The sequence below is a fragment of the Maniola hyperantus genome, chromosome 15, assembly GCF_902806685.2.
Source record: "Maniola hyperantus chromosome 15, iAphHyp1.2, whole genome shotgun sequence".
Classification (NCBI taxonomy): Eukaryota; Metazoa; Arthropoda; class Insecta; order Lepidoptera; family Nymphalidae; genus Maniola; species Maniola hyperantus.
Genome location: NC_048550.1, coordinates 10,126,643 through 10,144,582, shown reverse-complemented (window position 1 = coordinate 10,144,582; position 17,940 = coordinate 10,126,643). Strand labels below are relative to the sequence as shown.

At 36.6% G+C, this 17,940-nt stretch overlaps 1 protein-coding gene and 1 long non-coding RNA gene across 5 annotated transcripts in view; one reads left to right on the top strand and one right to left on the bottom strand.

The window, feature by feature from the left end:
- The window catches only part of LOC138403373 (uncharacterized), a 606,611-nt gene that overhangs the window by 202,043 nt on the left and 386,628 nt on the right, over window positions 1-17,940 (top strand). The gene's annotated exons all lie outside the window — the stretch shown is intronic.
- LOC117989238 (fibronectin type III domain-containing protein 5) overlaps window positions 850-17,940 on the bottom strand; it is a 133,833-nt gene continuing 116,742 nt past the window's right edge. For all 4 annotated transcript variants that reach the window (XM_034976576.2, XM_034976578.2, XM_034976577.2 and 1 more), the window contains 2 exons: window positions 8,955-9,145; window positions 850-6,649 (listed from right to left, as the gene is read on the bottom strand). In XM_034976576.2, coding sequence (XP_034832467.1) covers window positions 6,430-6,649; window positions 8,955-9,145 — 411 coding nt within the window. In that variant the 3' untranslated portion in view covers window positions 850-6,429. The remainder of the gene's footprint in view (window positions 6,650-8,954; window positions 9,146-17,940) is intronic.

Genomic DNA, 17,940 nt, shown 5'->3' with positions numbered 1-17,940 from the left:
ATAAATAAATGTAATTCCAGTAGGATGCTGTTAATTAAAACTGCCGCATATTCCTTCCAAGATAACCCGCTGCCTGCATCTTAAGAGTGCATCATCACTTGCCATCAGGTGACATTAACGCTAGCAAGTGAGATCAAGGGCTAACTTACTAATTAATAAAAAACAAGCCGAATTATTAGATAGACAGGTATAGGTACAGTACGCGGCAGAAAGTAATGTATATCGACCTTTAGAATTTATTTCGGCTTTGTAGAGCGTTATCTCTGTTACTCATACCTATATGACGTTTTGTCGGTCTCAACGACAGAGACAGTGCTCTACAAATCCTGATAGGTATATCCATCTAAAGGTCGAGGTACATTACATTCTGCAGCGTACTGTAGGTACGTTTCGAGTGAAAATGTTCAAATTCGTGAGTTTTACGGGGTCTAATACTCTTTGTCGGGTCCCTGTTTTTATTACGCAATAAGATAATGAGGTATTAGGAGACAGGATTTTAATTAATACCTACTGAATTGTGATTTTACTGTCTTTATTTCTATGATATGTCCATTTATCCTCATGTAATAAATTTTGGTCAGAATCATCATCATCAACCTATCGCCGGCCGACTACTGAGAACGGATCTCCTCTCAGTATGAAAAGGGTTTAAGCCATTCATAGTCCACCATGCTGGCCAAGTGCGGATTGGCAGACTTCACACACCTTTGAGAACATTATGGAGAATTCTTAGGCATGTTTCTTCTTGTAACTTTGAATATTTTCAAATAATGAGACTTCTCGTGTTTTGATGTTGGTTACAATCAGTTAACTCAGTCAAGGTTGGCTAGAAATAAAATAAAAACTCAGTCAATTTTTAATATTTTATTTCATCGTGATAATAAATAGAGGTTTTAAGGATAAAAATAAAAAATTACAATTACATTAGTCATAATTTATGTAATTTACAATCGAATTTATGAGCATTCCAATAATTTATAATATCGTGATCGTAGATATGTACAACTTTTAAGTAAAACTACATATTTTATAGTTACGCATCTTCTAATATCATGTAAAAGCTACACTAGGTACATCAGATAAAATTAGTTATAATTAAACTTAATTCATTAAACATGGTGAATCAATCAACATAGTTGTTAATTTTATCTACCAACATATATCAATAGATGCAAAGGTAAATTAACTAATTGTATTTAATTATTATTAACAGGCTTCTTTGCAAGATTTATTAACATTCTTTTGAAAATATGATTTGGACAAATAATTGTACTTTTGGAGTTTAACACAAAACAGACGGGTTAATAGCAATGAGTGTTTACCTTTTTACATTAATAATGTATATTGATAATTAAATGAAAGTTATTTCTAGTCAAAATATGTTTGAAGTATCTTTTGTATAATAAATTATTAAAATAAATCAAAATCAAATACCTACTTAAATCAACATTCAAAGCTCCTTTGAATATTGATTTAAGTATTTGATTTGATTGAAGCTGACTAGCTTATATTATGTCTATTAAGTAATTTAAACTTACGATTAATTACGGTCTATGGATTAGAATTTTATTATAAAATAGTATTTAATGAAACTATTTTTTTTAGAGTTTCATCTCTATGAATACAATATAATACAGTTTTTAAAAAAGAGTTACTAAGTGATTTCAAAAATATCTGTTCTGTTAAATTCTAAAAATATGAAGGCATTCTTTGAGGTTTTTAACGTGTATTTTGAATTTGAAAAGTATCATGAAAATACGGATAGTTCTGAAATAAATTAACAATTAATATTGGCACAAGATGATTACAGTAAATAGGCTAAACATAGATTGATAACATCTATCTAATTCCTCACCTTTGTTGGCAATATGTTTAAAGATTAGATAGGTATATTTAAGCAAAGATTCTTGATGTTTTGTATGGTATTATTAAGTGAGAAGCAAATAATAAAACTACTATAAAAATAAGTAATATTCAGCCTTCATTACTACCTCGAACAATCCTACAATCTACAAGGAAAAAAAAACTACTTGAAAATATAAATCTTCTTCTTTTATATACTTATACAACACTAAAAATGTTTCTAATGTTGACCAATATAGACTTTGAAACCATCCAACTGATGTGCCCCAAACCAGTTTCATAAGAAAGACAATAATGCGACGCTGGTTTTCGAGTTATTTTTTAAGTCACCGATTACGGTACACCGGGTATCCGCTAGTCTCTAATAAAATAGAACTTGATAGATATATTATAATATTATTAATCATGATATTATGGCAAAAAGAAAACTAGTATAAAACAGAACTAAAAAGAACACTGTGAACACACCAAAAAAGATACAAGATTGAAATTAACTTAGATAGGGCTTATTGATAACACTACGCAATTTACACTAAAATATTATGAATAAATTCTTTACAACACGTCTAAAACTACGCATAATGAGTAATGACTGGTGTCAAAGGCATACTGAATACGGGCTTTTTGTTTAATTGCACAATCCTCACAAAGCTCCAATCTACCGACAGCTGCAAAGTAAATTACTACGATGCTTTCATAGAATATAATTTATTATCTTCTTTTTCTAGAGCCAACGGTCACCTCAAACACGGGCGCAAAAAGCCGCTACTGCGATAGCCGGTCTTAAAGGTAGCAATCGTGGTGAAAAGATTAATCCGCCTACTTATCAGTATTATGCTTAATAGTAGGTAGCTTTGTGCTCTGTGGTAGGTATAATTTAGAAATTCAAGATCTGAATTTTGATGATAAATGTAGGTATTCAAGCAACAATAAGAGCTCTTCGGTATTATACATGATACACAGTTAATCCAAAGGTACTATACGTAGTGGAGGGAATAAAGTAGTCTTAGTAGCTCTAAAACTGATATCGGGTCATAATGACTCTCGACTTCAAATCCTCTACCCCATACAATCTGGTCCCTTAACACCAGTAAAGAGTCAATGCTGAGATTTTCGACTTATTATTTTTGAGTAAATATTCTAATTTAGTGCCATTATTTTTCGTTAATCTTTACAAGGTTTTGGAATAATTGACTTAATTATTTTTTACATTACTACAGTTCTTATTTGTCGACAAACTTTTTGGTAGGTAGGTAGCCGAAAGCTAGACGGAGCAAAGCGAAGATATAATAGAATAAAATAAATAGACAATCTATTTTTATAGTAATTAAATAAGACTTTAGCTTTAGCTTTAATTTTCATAGTAATATTTTCATTAAAAAATGAAATAAACTTTTACATGAGTACTTTTGAATCGTCAAATGCATCTACCACTGGTTCGGATATAATATAATACATAATATTAAATACTAGATGACACCCGCGACTTCGTCCGCGTGGAGTTGGTTTTCCGAGATAAAAAGTAGTCCTTCCCCGGTATGCAAACTATGTCCGTACCAAATTTCGTTTAAACCGGTTGAACGGATGGGCCGTGAAAGGTTAGCAGACAGACAGACAGACAGACTTTCTCATTTATAATATTAGTATGGATAGTATTATCATCTTAGATTCCCCGTTTACATTGTAACGACCCTAGACCCTCATACTAAAGTCACACGAGTAGATATCCCTGTGCTAGTGTTATAAAATCAACAGAATTCGATCAGTGGATAGGTATATTATGTAATGATGTACTTTTACAGAAGATAAAATTAATACTTTTAGGGTTATTTATTATTTACAATATATTAAGAACTTCTTCACTTTGCTTCGTGTCATTTATTTCGCTTAAAATTGCATCCTAGGAGTCGTCAATATAAGTCCCGCAAATTGCTTATGCGCGTGGCCGCCATTTTAGTGACGTTAGCACTAGCCTGAAGTTTCGAGCTGATAGTATATTTTTACTAAATTATACGTCAAATGGCGTCATTTTGATGTTAATGAGACATGGTTCCAGCGCAATAGCAATTTGCGGGACTTATACCATGTAGTTACACATATTTATCAGTATTTCAGATTTAGTAGTCGTAAAATATACAATATTTAATTTTCTATAAGTACGAGTAATCCCTTAGTTTAAAAAGATAAATCAGCATCCCATAGTAATCACTTGTCTGATCTTATCTTATAAAATTCATCACTCGCTTACTTCCTAAAACACCATGGTGCTGATAATACGATTCATTGGACCAAAGTTCAACCTTCAATTCTACACTAACTCTATAACCACATAGACAAGTATTATTATTTGAATAGTCTTTAAGACAAAATTGCGAATACGACTACAGGCAATCGAAAACTAGTTTATAATATTATTATAGGCATAATCTATCAAAATGTATTCTAAGACTAGTCGAATACTTTATTTTACAAGACACTGAAGATATTTAACATAGTTTTTATGAGCTTCTGCACGTAAACCTATAAAATACTCTAATAATAATAATAAAAATTCTCTGCAAAAATTTACAAATAATTTAAAACTTTAAAGAAATATGACACTTTTTAATGGTTAAATTACAGCAATAATTATAATAAGTAATATATGACATGATGTTTGAAAACATTTTTGGTAATATTAACTTTTTATCATTTTGTTATTTCTTTGACAAATTAGGTAAAATGAAATAAAATGCCAAAGATCAAAAAATGTTATTTAAAAAAACATTTTAAATACCCTATGTACAGTACTTAATGAAGGTAATAATTTTGTTAAGGTTTATAATACCTAAGCTCATATTTTAAACTTATATATAGATTGCTTAAGAAAAATACTATCATACACGTTGGTTAATTCATAAAATATAGAGTAATATAAAGTGGCACAAGTTAAATTTCGATAAATCTTTTTTTAATATATTGTGCAGTCTCTTACAATCTAACTATATTATGTGATAATTAAAATTAGATTACCGAATTTCGATATCAACTAAACACTCAATAGAGACCGATGTATAGCTCAGTAAAGGAAGAATGTGGCAAACTAAATTCAATTACAAAATCATGGAAGGGAGTGTTCAGAACAACTTAAAATCTCGGGAGATTGGGGAGAACAGCTAAAACTCTCAATTTATCAAAAATATAGATTTCATTAAAATATACCGTAAAAATAAAATAAACTAAAAAAAATATGGATTGACGCTGGTTCCCTGGGAACGGGGACGGGCGCTAATGTGGGATGCAACTTGCGTTGACACATAGGCCCCGTGTCATATCAGGAAGACAGCATCAAGACCGGGAGCCGCAGCAGAAACAGCTGAAAACGGCAAGCGGCGCAAGTATGCCTCTCTTATAGAGAGTTACATTTTTGTGCCGTTTGCCGTGGAGACCCTGGGGCCATGGAGTCTTAGTGCTAAAAATTTTTTACGAGACATTTCACCGCGATTAATAGCCTCAACTGGTGACAGAAGGGCTGGCTCATTTTTTGCGCAGCGGATCAGCCTGGCTGTCCAGCGCGGAAATGCAGCCAGTATTCTTGGCACCATTCCACGCGGTCATGATTTATATAGTAATTAGATAAGGCTAGCTTTAAGTTTTATTGTATTAAAAAAAAAAAAAAAAAAAAATGTGAAAAAGGTTTTCCGTATTTTATTTTGTGTGCAATAAAGTATTTCTATCTATCTACCTATCTATCTATTTTTTGGTAAGTATAATTTTTGAGAATTTAAAATAAAAGAAAAAGTGGCAACTATAGTAGCGTACATTTTGAGATTACATTCGCCATTTTAGCTCTATGTGTCAACTATCATGTCAAAAGTGCTGTTCGCCTTTAAAATAAGGACTATAATCGTACTTTTGACTTGACAGTTGTTGACACGTAGAGTTAAAATGGCAAGTGAGATCTCAAAATGTATTCATTATATTATTAAGAGGGTGACAGTTGGTATAAAAATCAACGAAATCTACGTCCCTGTCACCCTCCCATAACCCGCACTATCTCACGAGCCATCTCAGTCAAGCAGTAGGTACACCTAAAACTTACCAGCTATTACATGATACATACAATCTACATAAATACTCCCTCAAGACTTTAAATAATTTGTTGAGGACACTCCCCACCACAACTCTACCAACTTTCACCAAATTCCAACATGAACTGATTCCCTATCGGCTCAGACTTTCGTTTACTGAGTTTTAAATTAAAAATCAGTTAAATATTTGACAAAACACCCCGAAAATGTCCATGGTCCCTCATCAAGACACACTTTGAGTAGCGATAGATCAGCCGAGAGTCTTTAAAAATTCGTTGTAGAGCGCATAGATGCAATCACAAAACACTTTTCACACACAATATACACGAGAGAATAACGCAAGTTTGTGCGAGTAATAGTTCACAGAGATCAGTGCGATACATAGTTCTTTACTACTTGTAGATAAGTCTATTTCTTAGGGGCTTTGCGCAGGACTCGGCCAAGGCGGCCGCATCTTTTCCAGTACGTATTTCAGCTGGAAACCGGTATGGAAATGCTACAGGTACTCATCTATTTGGTCGTAGTCCTCATCAGGGGGTGAGGGTCCGGATACGGAGAGGATCGGTAGACCGAAGTGTTTTACCGTCTCCACGCTACCTGCACTGTCGTCTGATTTGCACCCTTCTTCGTTGATCGTCTCCTCTCGAGGTGCTTTGACGGTGCACAGCCGTTCTGATGAATCACTCATCGTTGTCAGAGGTATGTTGTCTGCCGACCTGTAAAGATTATCACGATTTAAGGTAACCACCAGAAGAGTCGAAAGAGCTACCAGACCAGCAGGCAATAATCCATACTAATATTATAAATGTGTCTGTCTGTCTGTCTGCTAGCCTTTCACGGCTCATCCGTTCAACCGATTTTGACGAAGTTTGGTACAAATATAGCTTGCATTCCGGGGAAGATATGCTTTTTATCCCAGAAAATTAAAGAGTTCCCACGGGATTTTAACAAATCTAAATCCACGCTGACGAAGTCGCGGGCATTATCTTGTTTTTCATAATCAAAAAGACATGTGACGTTAACAGCAAGATTCGGTCACATTAGGCGCACCGAAGAAATCTGACGATATCAACAGGGTGTTGGCACTGGACTCTGCTTACGTATTTTTACTTGCGATTAGCCGATTTTGATAAAAGGCATATTTAGAGATAGTTTGCAACCCAGGAATGAACATAGGCTAGCTACTTTTTGTCCCGGAAAATCAAAGTTCCCACGATATTTAAAAAAACTATTTAAGGCGAGCGAAGCCGCGAATATTATCTAGTGTATAATTTAATATTTTTTTGTAAAGACTCGTAATATCATTGCCATGGCCATAATTTATATTATTTTTTGAGTAGGTATTTCGTGTAGATTTCGTGTTTCACGTACTTAGTTACGAATTATAAAACTAGTTGTATTTTTGTTTAAATTATGTTTCATTTCCACAAACACGATTCAGTTTATTTGAGTTCGGAGCGACCAATCTAGTTTTACTATTTGCAGTCCTACAAAGGTTTAATAGTATTAGCAAAATGTTCATAAACCATTTTAAACTTAAGTTCGTTACTTGTTTGAAATTACATTGAAGAAATGTTGTTTTTGACCTTGTTTTGAAACGAAATTAGAAAACCTTGAATTATTTTATACTAGTGACCCATCCCGGTTTCGCACATATAGCTTGAGAGGAACTTTCTACTATAAATAATTGTATTCGTGGTACTTTAACTATTTGCACAGCGTTCGCCACGAAGACTTGTGATATTTATATAACAGCTTTACCTTTTTTTTTATACGCAACTATATGGTGGCCGCGTTAGTCTATGTCACTCTCCAGGCTTTTACCTATATTCATGCAAAAAAAAACAAATCGTTCATTTGCCTTGTTGCGGCGTACCTAATTGAAGGATAAACCAACAAGCACATTCTTGCATTTCTTATATTAGTTGTGATAATATAATGTGTCTACCAATTATTTTATTATATATTACCAAGCTTTTTATCTTTTTACTCATGACGAAAAAGATACCTATTCGTTTGAGGTAAGAGGATTCGTTTAGGATTTCGAGAATAGGTCACCGCAGTCGTAGCTTTTCTTAAATATAATTTTTTCTCGTTAAATATAATTAATTAATAATCTAAACTAAACTAAAACTCATTTCTACTTTTCGTTTCTATTAAAAACTACAAAACAAAAGATTGTTCTCAAGCGTAAAATGGAATTTTGCCGTTTCACACCTCGCAACGTGAATTATTTCGTAGCTGGTAGTTGTGAAACTTAAAAGCCACTTTAATATGAATATGAAAGCATTTCAAACAAAATCAAAAGCGTTTTCATGCTCACCCTCACTCACACTGGACTCCTGAAGCAATCTAAAGACATAATAGTTGCAAAACAAAAAGCAGAAAGCTGTGAATACCGTCACGTGTAAAACTAGACACACAAATATTTATTTTGTTGTACATGGCTTTAGGGCACAATTTCGACTGTAAGAATATTTTGCCTCAAGAATTCGCTAAAGAAAATGACCAGTCAGGTTCGTGTTGGGTCAAGCGTAACGTAAGGTTTCATAGTCGAGCCAATAAACCAAAAATTTACGACATTTCTGCTGCAATTTCACAGAGATTTCTCGGATAAAAAGCTGAAAGCGAATAAGTATGATCGCACATAAATCTAGATTTAATATATTTTTCTTTAGAAGTTCAACAACTCCTTCGCAGACACGCGTACATACGACGTTCGGTTCTATACTTAGACGAAGATGGCGGAATTCACCCTCGGTCTGTTACTACACCTCTCTAGTAGATGCTCCTCACACTCCAAGCTTAGTATGTGCACGTGTTACCATAACTGATAGAGTTAACTGGTGAATATTGATCTCTCGCAAGGACCAGCACACAACATTTTGTGCCGCTTGTGTCCAGTGGCTTTGAACGACTGGCTTGAGCCTTGAGATCATTCGTGCTCTTAATGGGGGGATTGCCCAACGTATCATAACATGTCCGGACGTTTTACCTACACGAATATGACCCTTATGTTACCTGGCTTTACGACACAGTTGTGACTGCGATCCGTGCCTCCTGAGGAACTCGCTCGGATCAAAGCCCGCGAATCCAGTTGGCTCGGCGGAGACGAAGATGGCGGAATTCACCCTCGGCCGGTTACTACACCTCGCTAGTAGATGCTCCTCGCACTCCAGGCTTTGTGTGTGCGTGTGTGACCAACGCAAGTGCTAGAAAAAACAAAGACATTACAATCCATAATTTATAATGGAATCTTTAGACGCTATGACTTGTAGAGAGTTGTATACGTTCAAGAAATGGTAGCCCGAGCACCTAGCCTAAAATATTACAGACCGTGACACCTCAAGGCATGAAATTTCCAGTAGGTACACAACTGAAATTTTACATTACCCTTCTTAAAATTACTAAATTTAAACGAAAACTAAAACGAAAATCAGACAAATAAACATTTCGTCACCCGAAATGTTATTTAATATTCAGCGTATTCAGTAAAGTTTGTGAACTAATTAAAATAAGGGAGTGGTAGCCAGCCTTAATTAATTAATTAAGTATTATTGAAGGTCTCCATCTAAATATATCGTTGATAAATCGAAAAATTTAAATAGTGTTATAAGTAAAGATACAGAGTTATCTGTGCAAGGCATACAGACGGAGTGGTTTGGTGCCGAGGTTTAGCTTATTTATTTTATTAAGTTAAATGCAGCTTATTTACATTGACAGGTAAGTATTTGAAATTGTTATAATGAAGATGAGCACGTTCAAATGGCAACGCGCGTGGCGTGCGGTTCACGGGTCACAGAGGCGCACCGCTTTTTTTAAATATATTATAGACCAGCGCTTTGCTGCAAGTGATGATGCAGCCTAAGATGGAGCGCGCTGGCTTAGAAGATGCCTATTCACTCTTGACCTTGAAGGTACCCATATTATAATTGGAATAAACTGATGCTGAAAACCCTTTCAAATCTTAGCGGTTCAAATTAGAAATGAGGAGGCAAACCGCTTCGTACGTATCCTTGGAATTTCGACTACGCACGGATGCAGACCTTGGCGATGCCTAACGTGGAACCGTAGGTGGAAATAGCCGTCTCTCGCCCATATCACAGAGTATAATTTTCACTCATGTGTCCACATCACCGTGAAAAGCGCTAACTCAGCGTACTGCACCGCCACTCGCCGGCACTTCCCAAGCTGCGTGTACTCTAGTTGCCAACCATCCGTCACTTTTGAAAGGTATAGCTAGGTATAAGTCCCGCAAATTGCTAATGCGCGTGGCCGCCATTTTAGTGACGTCAGCACGAGACTGAAGTTTCGAGCTGATGGTATATTTTTACTTAAATATAGTCAAATGACGTCATTTCGATGTTAATGAGACATGGTTCCAGCGCAATAGCAATTTGGGGGACTTATATATGTCGGAGAACAGGAGGATGGCTGATAATTATTATTCATCTTTAGCCGACATCAGAAGGTAGTAATTAATAAGTAGGTACTTTAATCCATGTTCTTTACAAATAGTTCTCAGTAACGTATCGCACATGGAAACCATCAACGTAACACAACCAGATCACCCTAACCTAACCCTACCTATGGTCGCCTCCAACCACCCCTCACAGCGACCCCTCACCTCACTCTAAACTAGCTAACCTAAGCTAAACACTACATCGTGTGATTAGGGCGCAATTGCTATTGCAACCTCTCAATCAAGTCACGACCTACTCCGTTATCTAATCATCTCAAGGTAATCAATCACAACTTCATGAACGCTCTTAAAAGGATCATTGCATCGACTCTCTTACGATCTAAACCAGATCTTATAATTGACTTCTCATTACTAATTCAGAATATCGCAATAGCTCTACCTTCTCCACTCTGTGCACATCTGCATACAGAACACCATAGCATCGTGCGCCACACGCGCCACGACTACTATATCCACCCAAATAAGCGATCACAACAGAAACCAGGTAGAATGTAAGCTATTCGATCTCATGGGCAACTCATTGTCTAATCCATTTCAACATTACACGAGAGTCATCAATGATTCTTTATCAACCGGGTTATACGATTCTACAGCGGGTACCTACTTTCAAAGTTAACTTCAAGTTACTATCACACTAAACTATCACTTCAAACTAATCATTATCTCAACTGCCGGTATATCTCCAATTACACTCTAAATCACTAGCGTCTGCAGAAATAACCTTAACGGATGTCCTTATAATAATCTATCCACTGAGCCAAACGTTAACTCACGAATTACTCTAATATTCACCAATAATTAGTACTCCATATTCGTCAAACAACTACGCGAACATTATTAATAGTGCTTTGCAGACAAAGTCACCGGATGGCACTAGATGTTACGATTTAACACAATGTACATTAGCATCGAACAATTACTGTTCTAACTATATCACAATCACCGAATTAAATATCACGATTAAGAAACTACCTACCTATCTCAAAGAATAATAATTAGCTAAGCTATAATCTGATACTTAATTAATTTAATGCGAGAGAAAATTGTGAACAACAACAAAATGCGTGCGTGTCAAAATCCAACTCTGACAACTAAAATAAAGATGGCTACCTTCCGTAGAGTAAAGCTCATACGTTTCTTTTCACGGAGTGTACATACAGTAAGAACTCTTTCAATATCGACCCTCCAATACGGCCATTCTGACATGCGACCGTCCTCGGGCGCTAGTATGTATCAAGCACAAACATTTTATAAACGTCAGAACATCCGCTCGTTCATCCTGACAATCAGCACAAGCACACAAACCACATATTCTAAAGCATGCATATCACAACCATTACAAATAAAACAAGCATGACACAACTAAAGCATAGCCCAACTTTATCCATAGTAGCAACTTCTAAAACACACTGCACCATTTGCCATAATAGACTCACCGCTCATAATTATGTCTCATGAAATCCGAACTCCAGCAGTACCCCGCTACTGATCCTATCACCTGTTCCAAACACCCACCACACTATACACCAAGCTAACTCCCCTCAGCTGAAACGGCCACGCCGCCGTCCATCCATTATCGGAACAGCCACCTCGCCGTTTATCATCTAAATGGCCACCTCGCCTTTTAGACAACTCCCTTTTTTTCAAAACAGCCACCTCGCCGTTTATCATCTAAATGGCCACCTCGCCGTTTAGACAACCCATTTTTATAAATCAAATATTCTTTAACGTCGCAATAGCACTTTTCCAAAAGCAATTCACTAAGCTCTTCCTTATACACATCCAAACTCATCCTTTTGAGGTCAATCGGCAGCTTATTGTTCATTTTTTTTTTACAGCCATAGCGCAAACGCTTTTCATGCATGTACCACTGTGACATTCTGAAATGCATAGCTCGTGCGTGCATCCAACCGACCCACTCATCTTTACCTCATAATCTCGTTGGAAATATTTTTGACATCTCCTAATAAATACGCCCATATCCTCTATGCTCATACATCACAGTGGAAAGACCCCCAACGCATACACAAATTCGTCCAATTCAGCACACACACCTAATGTGCACCCTCAAATTAGAGTTCCTGTCGCAAATTATTCCCAAAAACTTTAACTCATCAACCCTCTCCATCGTCGCATGATCATGAACTGCATCATTTTAGTTTTATTTAAGCGCACTTCCAAGTCATTATTACTAATTCAATTAATTATCCTCCAAAGCGCCGTTCAATTCCCATTCCTACATTCCTTCAACATTATTCTATCATCTGCAAACAATACACAACGAACAGTGGTCGCTATCGTAATGTCACCAATACAAGTTACAAAAAAAAAAACAAATATTCCGGCGAATTTAAAAACCTCCTCCGTTTTTGAAGTCAGTTCAAACGGAAGGATTCTAATACACCACACATACCATACAGTCTGAGGTACCCCCCGCTTATCACATTCCAGTGGAGATCCGTACACCCTTTGGTATTATTTTTCATTCTAGCAATCCCAGCGCACATTTTCGGTCCATTCAAATACGACTCTATCCATTCATAAGCTCTTCTTTCAACACCATATCCATCTAATTTATCCAATAATATTTTATCATTCACAAAGTCAAAAGCCTTAGTCACATCCTGAAAAATAATAGCAATAGGTACCCTGTCATTCAGGCTATCATTATCTATTCCACTTAAACAGAAACAATCCTCAACAGTGGAGCTGTCATTGCAAAAACCAAATCGTTCATCCACGAGCACACCATTGGCATCGAATTTTTTTTTTGAGACGTTTCACCATTACCTTTCCAATCATTCCCGCTAATATTGGCACCAATGTTATAGTACGGTGCCACATCAATCGCCTTTTTTTTGAACACGGGCTACAGGAATGGTAACTATAGAAATGTTTAAGTTGCCTAGCAACCCCTAAAACCCCTCATTCAAACGACTGATTAACTATGTCTGCAAATACACTGCATAGGCGAATAGCGCACTCCTCTACAGAGCCAGTCCTCATCTCATCTTAGCCCAGCTTCAGTGTCACTCGGTGACTCTATTATACCAAAAATCCCTTCAGTCAACCATACCGTTTTATTATTACAATTATCCATTTTCACCTTCTTAAAGGGTAAACACAGCACATAGAAAAGTTATACAACATCATGAAAGGAATCAAATGCCTCGCCGACGCTTTCCGAATATTCGAAAATGTAAGGGACAAGATAAATTTCATGAATAAAATTATTTCGTATTATCCCCGTTGTAGTCCCTCCCATATTAAGACCATGCAGACCTATATCGCACTTTTTTTTCAACCCTTACTGCCAATGCCCAAGTAGCATCATGATCTGAGAGTGTCTAGATAGTCAATCTCAGCAGCTGAAAACATCAGATCACTAGCTATTAAATTAGATGACAACCGTGCTGGGACATCACACTCCCAATGCTATAACCATTTAGTAAGGAAACCAAGTAGTTTGGAACCCTCGTAGCCTTAGCTCCAAGCTTACGCAATTCACCATCACCACCATACCACATAACTCCAACAACTGACAGTCAAAATTGTAAATTAACTAAACTTAACTATTTTGAATAAATGATTCGAGTTTTGAGTTTAACTCCATTAAATCACGGCCACTTTCACCACTCCTTAGCGCATCTCTACACAAAATAATCCTTCTTTCTTTCTCTTTTTATTCAAAACACACAAAAGTAAATCAAGCTTTTCAAGAAAGACCACGTGTGGGTATTAAAATTGAAAACATGTCTTGCACAAATAAATAAAAAAAAAAAAATGTTGTAACTTTTTTTTTTTTTTAAACAAAGCTAGTGTTGCAATGATTTTCGAAAATGTGGGCATAAATCGTGTATCCCACTTCTGATGTCGGAGAACAGGAGGATGGCTGATAATTATTATTCATCTTTAGCCGACATCAGAAGGTAGTAATTAATAAGTAGGTACTTTAATCCATGTTCTTTACAAATAGTTCTCAGTAACGTATCGCACATGGAAACCATCAACGTAACACAACCAGATCACCCTAACCTAACCCTACCTATGGTCGCCTCCAACCACCCCTCACAGCGACCCCTCACCTCACTCTAAACTAGCTAACCTAAGCTAAACACTACATCGTGTGATTAGGGCGCAATTGCTATTGCAACCTCTCAATCAAGTCACGACCTACTCCGTTATCTAATCATCTCAAGGTAATCAATCACAACTTCATGAACGCTCTTAAAAGGATCATTGCATCGACTCTCTTACGATCTAAACCAGATCTTATAATTGACTTCTCATTACTAATTCAGAATATCGCAATAGCTCTACCTTCTCCACTCTGTGCACATCTGCATACAGAACACCATAGCATCGTGCGCCACACGCGCCACGACTACTATATCCACCCAAATAAGCGATCACAACAGAAACCAGGTAGAATGTAAGCTATTCGATCTCATGGGCAACTCATTGTCTAATCCATTTCAACATTACACGAGAGTCATCAATGATTCTTTATCAACCGGGTTATACGATTCTACAGCGGGTACCTACTATCAAAGTTAACTTCAAGTTACTATCACACTAAACTATCACTTCAAACTAATCATTATCTCAACTGCCGGTATATCTCCAATTACACTCTAAATCACTAGCGTCTGCAGAAATAACCTTAACGGATGTCCTTATAATAATCTATCCACTGAGCCAAACGTTAACTCACGAATTACTCTAATATTCACCAATAATTAGTACTCCATATTCGTCAAACAACTACGCGAACATTATTAATAGTGCTTTGCAGACAAAGTCACCGGATGGCACTAGATGTTACGATTTAACACAATGTACATTAGCATCGAACAATTACTGTTCTAACTATATCACAATCACCGAATTAAATATCACGATTAAGAAACTACCTACCTATCTCAAAGAATAATAATTAGCTAAGCTATAATCTGATACTTAATTAATTTAATGCGAGAGAAAATTGTGAACAACAACAAAATGCGTGCGTGTCAAAATCCAACTCTGACAACTAAAATAAAGATGGCTACCTTCCGTAGAGTAAAGCTCATACGTTTCTTTTCACGGAGTGTACATACAGTAAGAACTCTTTCAATATCGACCCTCCAATATATAGATAATGATACTGAAAAAACATCCTAATTAGTTCATTGATTTTTGAAAAAATTGCCAACGTAGATAATACGTCAGGACCCGGATTAAAATAACGACGTAATATCACTATATTGGTTTATTCCATCTATCTATATTAAAATAGACTTACAGAGAACGCCAAATTTTATGAACTCTATTTCAAATGCCAGTACTTTATGACGTCAACAAAATAATATTAATTATCCTTAGCACAGCAATAAACTTTATTGCAAGCTCGCGAAATAAGCTATACCTACCATATTATACAGTCTGCGACAGGTTGAGATGGCAATCCGAGTATGAGGCGGGGGCACGCCCCGCACACTCGCAGGTCCCCCGCGCTCTCTCCCACCGGGCTAGCGCGGGAGCTGTATGAGTGTGGGGGGCGTTCCCTAACCGATTGCCATCTCTACCTGTCCAGTACTATACCTATCTACTCAAATCTTGCCAACCATTTGGCAAAGTTGTCATTCGAGGCACGCGATTTGAGAGTTAGGTATGGGTAGGTATGAGAAAGAAAAGGCTGAATCGCTCGAACATTTCAACGGAAAAGGTTAGTAAACAAAAAGCCCCCGACTATTTGCTCGCGAAAAACATTTGTCTATTGTTATCAAGTGTCAAGTATGCAGAGAATTCAAATGCGAAACTTCTAGTGCGAATTCAGCAGAAGGAAAGTGAGATTCGATACTTGATAGAACTACTTACGCGCTGAATTGAGAAGTTTTTGCAGTCGCGGTCGGTTAAAAATTTGCTTGACTTCAATTTCAATCAATGTTACTCTGAATGGTACGAACAGATTAAGTTCGTAAAAAATCGTTGAGTTATTAAAAAAGAAGTTAAAATTTGAGATTTTTTTAAGTAAGGCTGTTTTCTTTTAGTTTGGATATAAAGCATAGATTTTGTGTCCAACGAGGGTTTTAAAAATTTTCATGTTAGGAACTGTATGGAAGCGTCTATACCGCAGAACGCGCGTCCAAATTGTACACGCGTACTCGCGCATTTAGTGTGATGCTTTTCTGTGTGGTTTCCATAGCACTTTGAATGGATACGAGCCAAATTGACGTTTTCAAAGCACTCATCGTATTCCATAATCTCAGAGCATCTGTAGGTAATAAAATAAAGCATGTCAAGTCAAGATGTCTATATATTTTACAATAACGTATCAAAAATTCTTTAATTCTCTTCAAATGAGGCGTGACAAGTATATGAGTACAACACATAGTATTTCATTTAGACCGACCGCATACTTATAATTCACTTGTCAGAAATAATCTGGCGCTTTTCATTTTCTGGATCAAAATGGCGAAAGGCGAATCTTTTTCGCTAGACTCCGCAAACCATCACAAAAGAGAGAGCTGGTGGCCAAATTGTGAACTGATTTTCGATTTTCCGAAGTAAATTTTCAAATATGGGTGTGTGGGAGGTCGTCTAGTGAGCGTAAGTTATAATATAACTAGATGATGCCCGCGACTTTGTCCGCGTGGATTTAGGTTTTTGAAAATCCCGGGGGAACTGTTTAATTTTCCGGGATAAAAAGTAGCCTATGTCCTTCCTCCGGATGCAAGCTATCTCTATCTCTATGCTCTATCTTGAGCCGTGAAAAGCTAGCAGACAGACAGACAGACACACTTTCGCATTTATATTATTAGTATGGATAATTACAGTAATAATATTAAGTAATTGCTGTGAAGTTGTGATAGCTAGTGGTTAGGACGTCCGCCTCCTAATCGGAGGTTGGGGGTTAGATCCCGGGCCCGTACCTCTAACTTTTCGGAGTTATATACGTTTAAGTAATGAAATATCACTTGCTTTAACGGTGAAGGAAAATATCGTGAGGAAACCTGCATGCCTGAGAGTTCTCCATACTGTTCTCAAAGGTGTGTAAAGTCTGCTAATCCGCACCTGGCCAGCAAGCATGGTAGAGTATGGCCAAAACCCTTCTCACTCTGAGAGGAGACCCGTGCTCTGTAGTGAGCAGGCGATAGGTTCATGATTATGATTAGGTAATTATAATATTAGGTATGCGACCGGCCTTACACTCAATGGAAAGTCGTATACAACTTTTAACATTCCCGTTATAAAGGGTGCGAGTTCAAAGTGTTTTATTGGGTCATGTTGTGAACAGCCCGAGCACAATAGTTACGACACATCTCTCTCGCGGCTTCTTCAAGACTTTGTCGATGAAAATGTCACGCAGAAATTTTGTCTTACTAATTGTACTTGGCCTACTGCGTTAATAAATAAAACAAAGCGCCAAGAATAAAAATTGAAACGATAACCTGAATAATATGTGGGTAAAAAAATGTAACAAATGTGCCATGTAATTCACTCTTTACTGCGATAAGTAGGAATAATAAATAATATAATTCT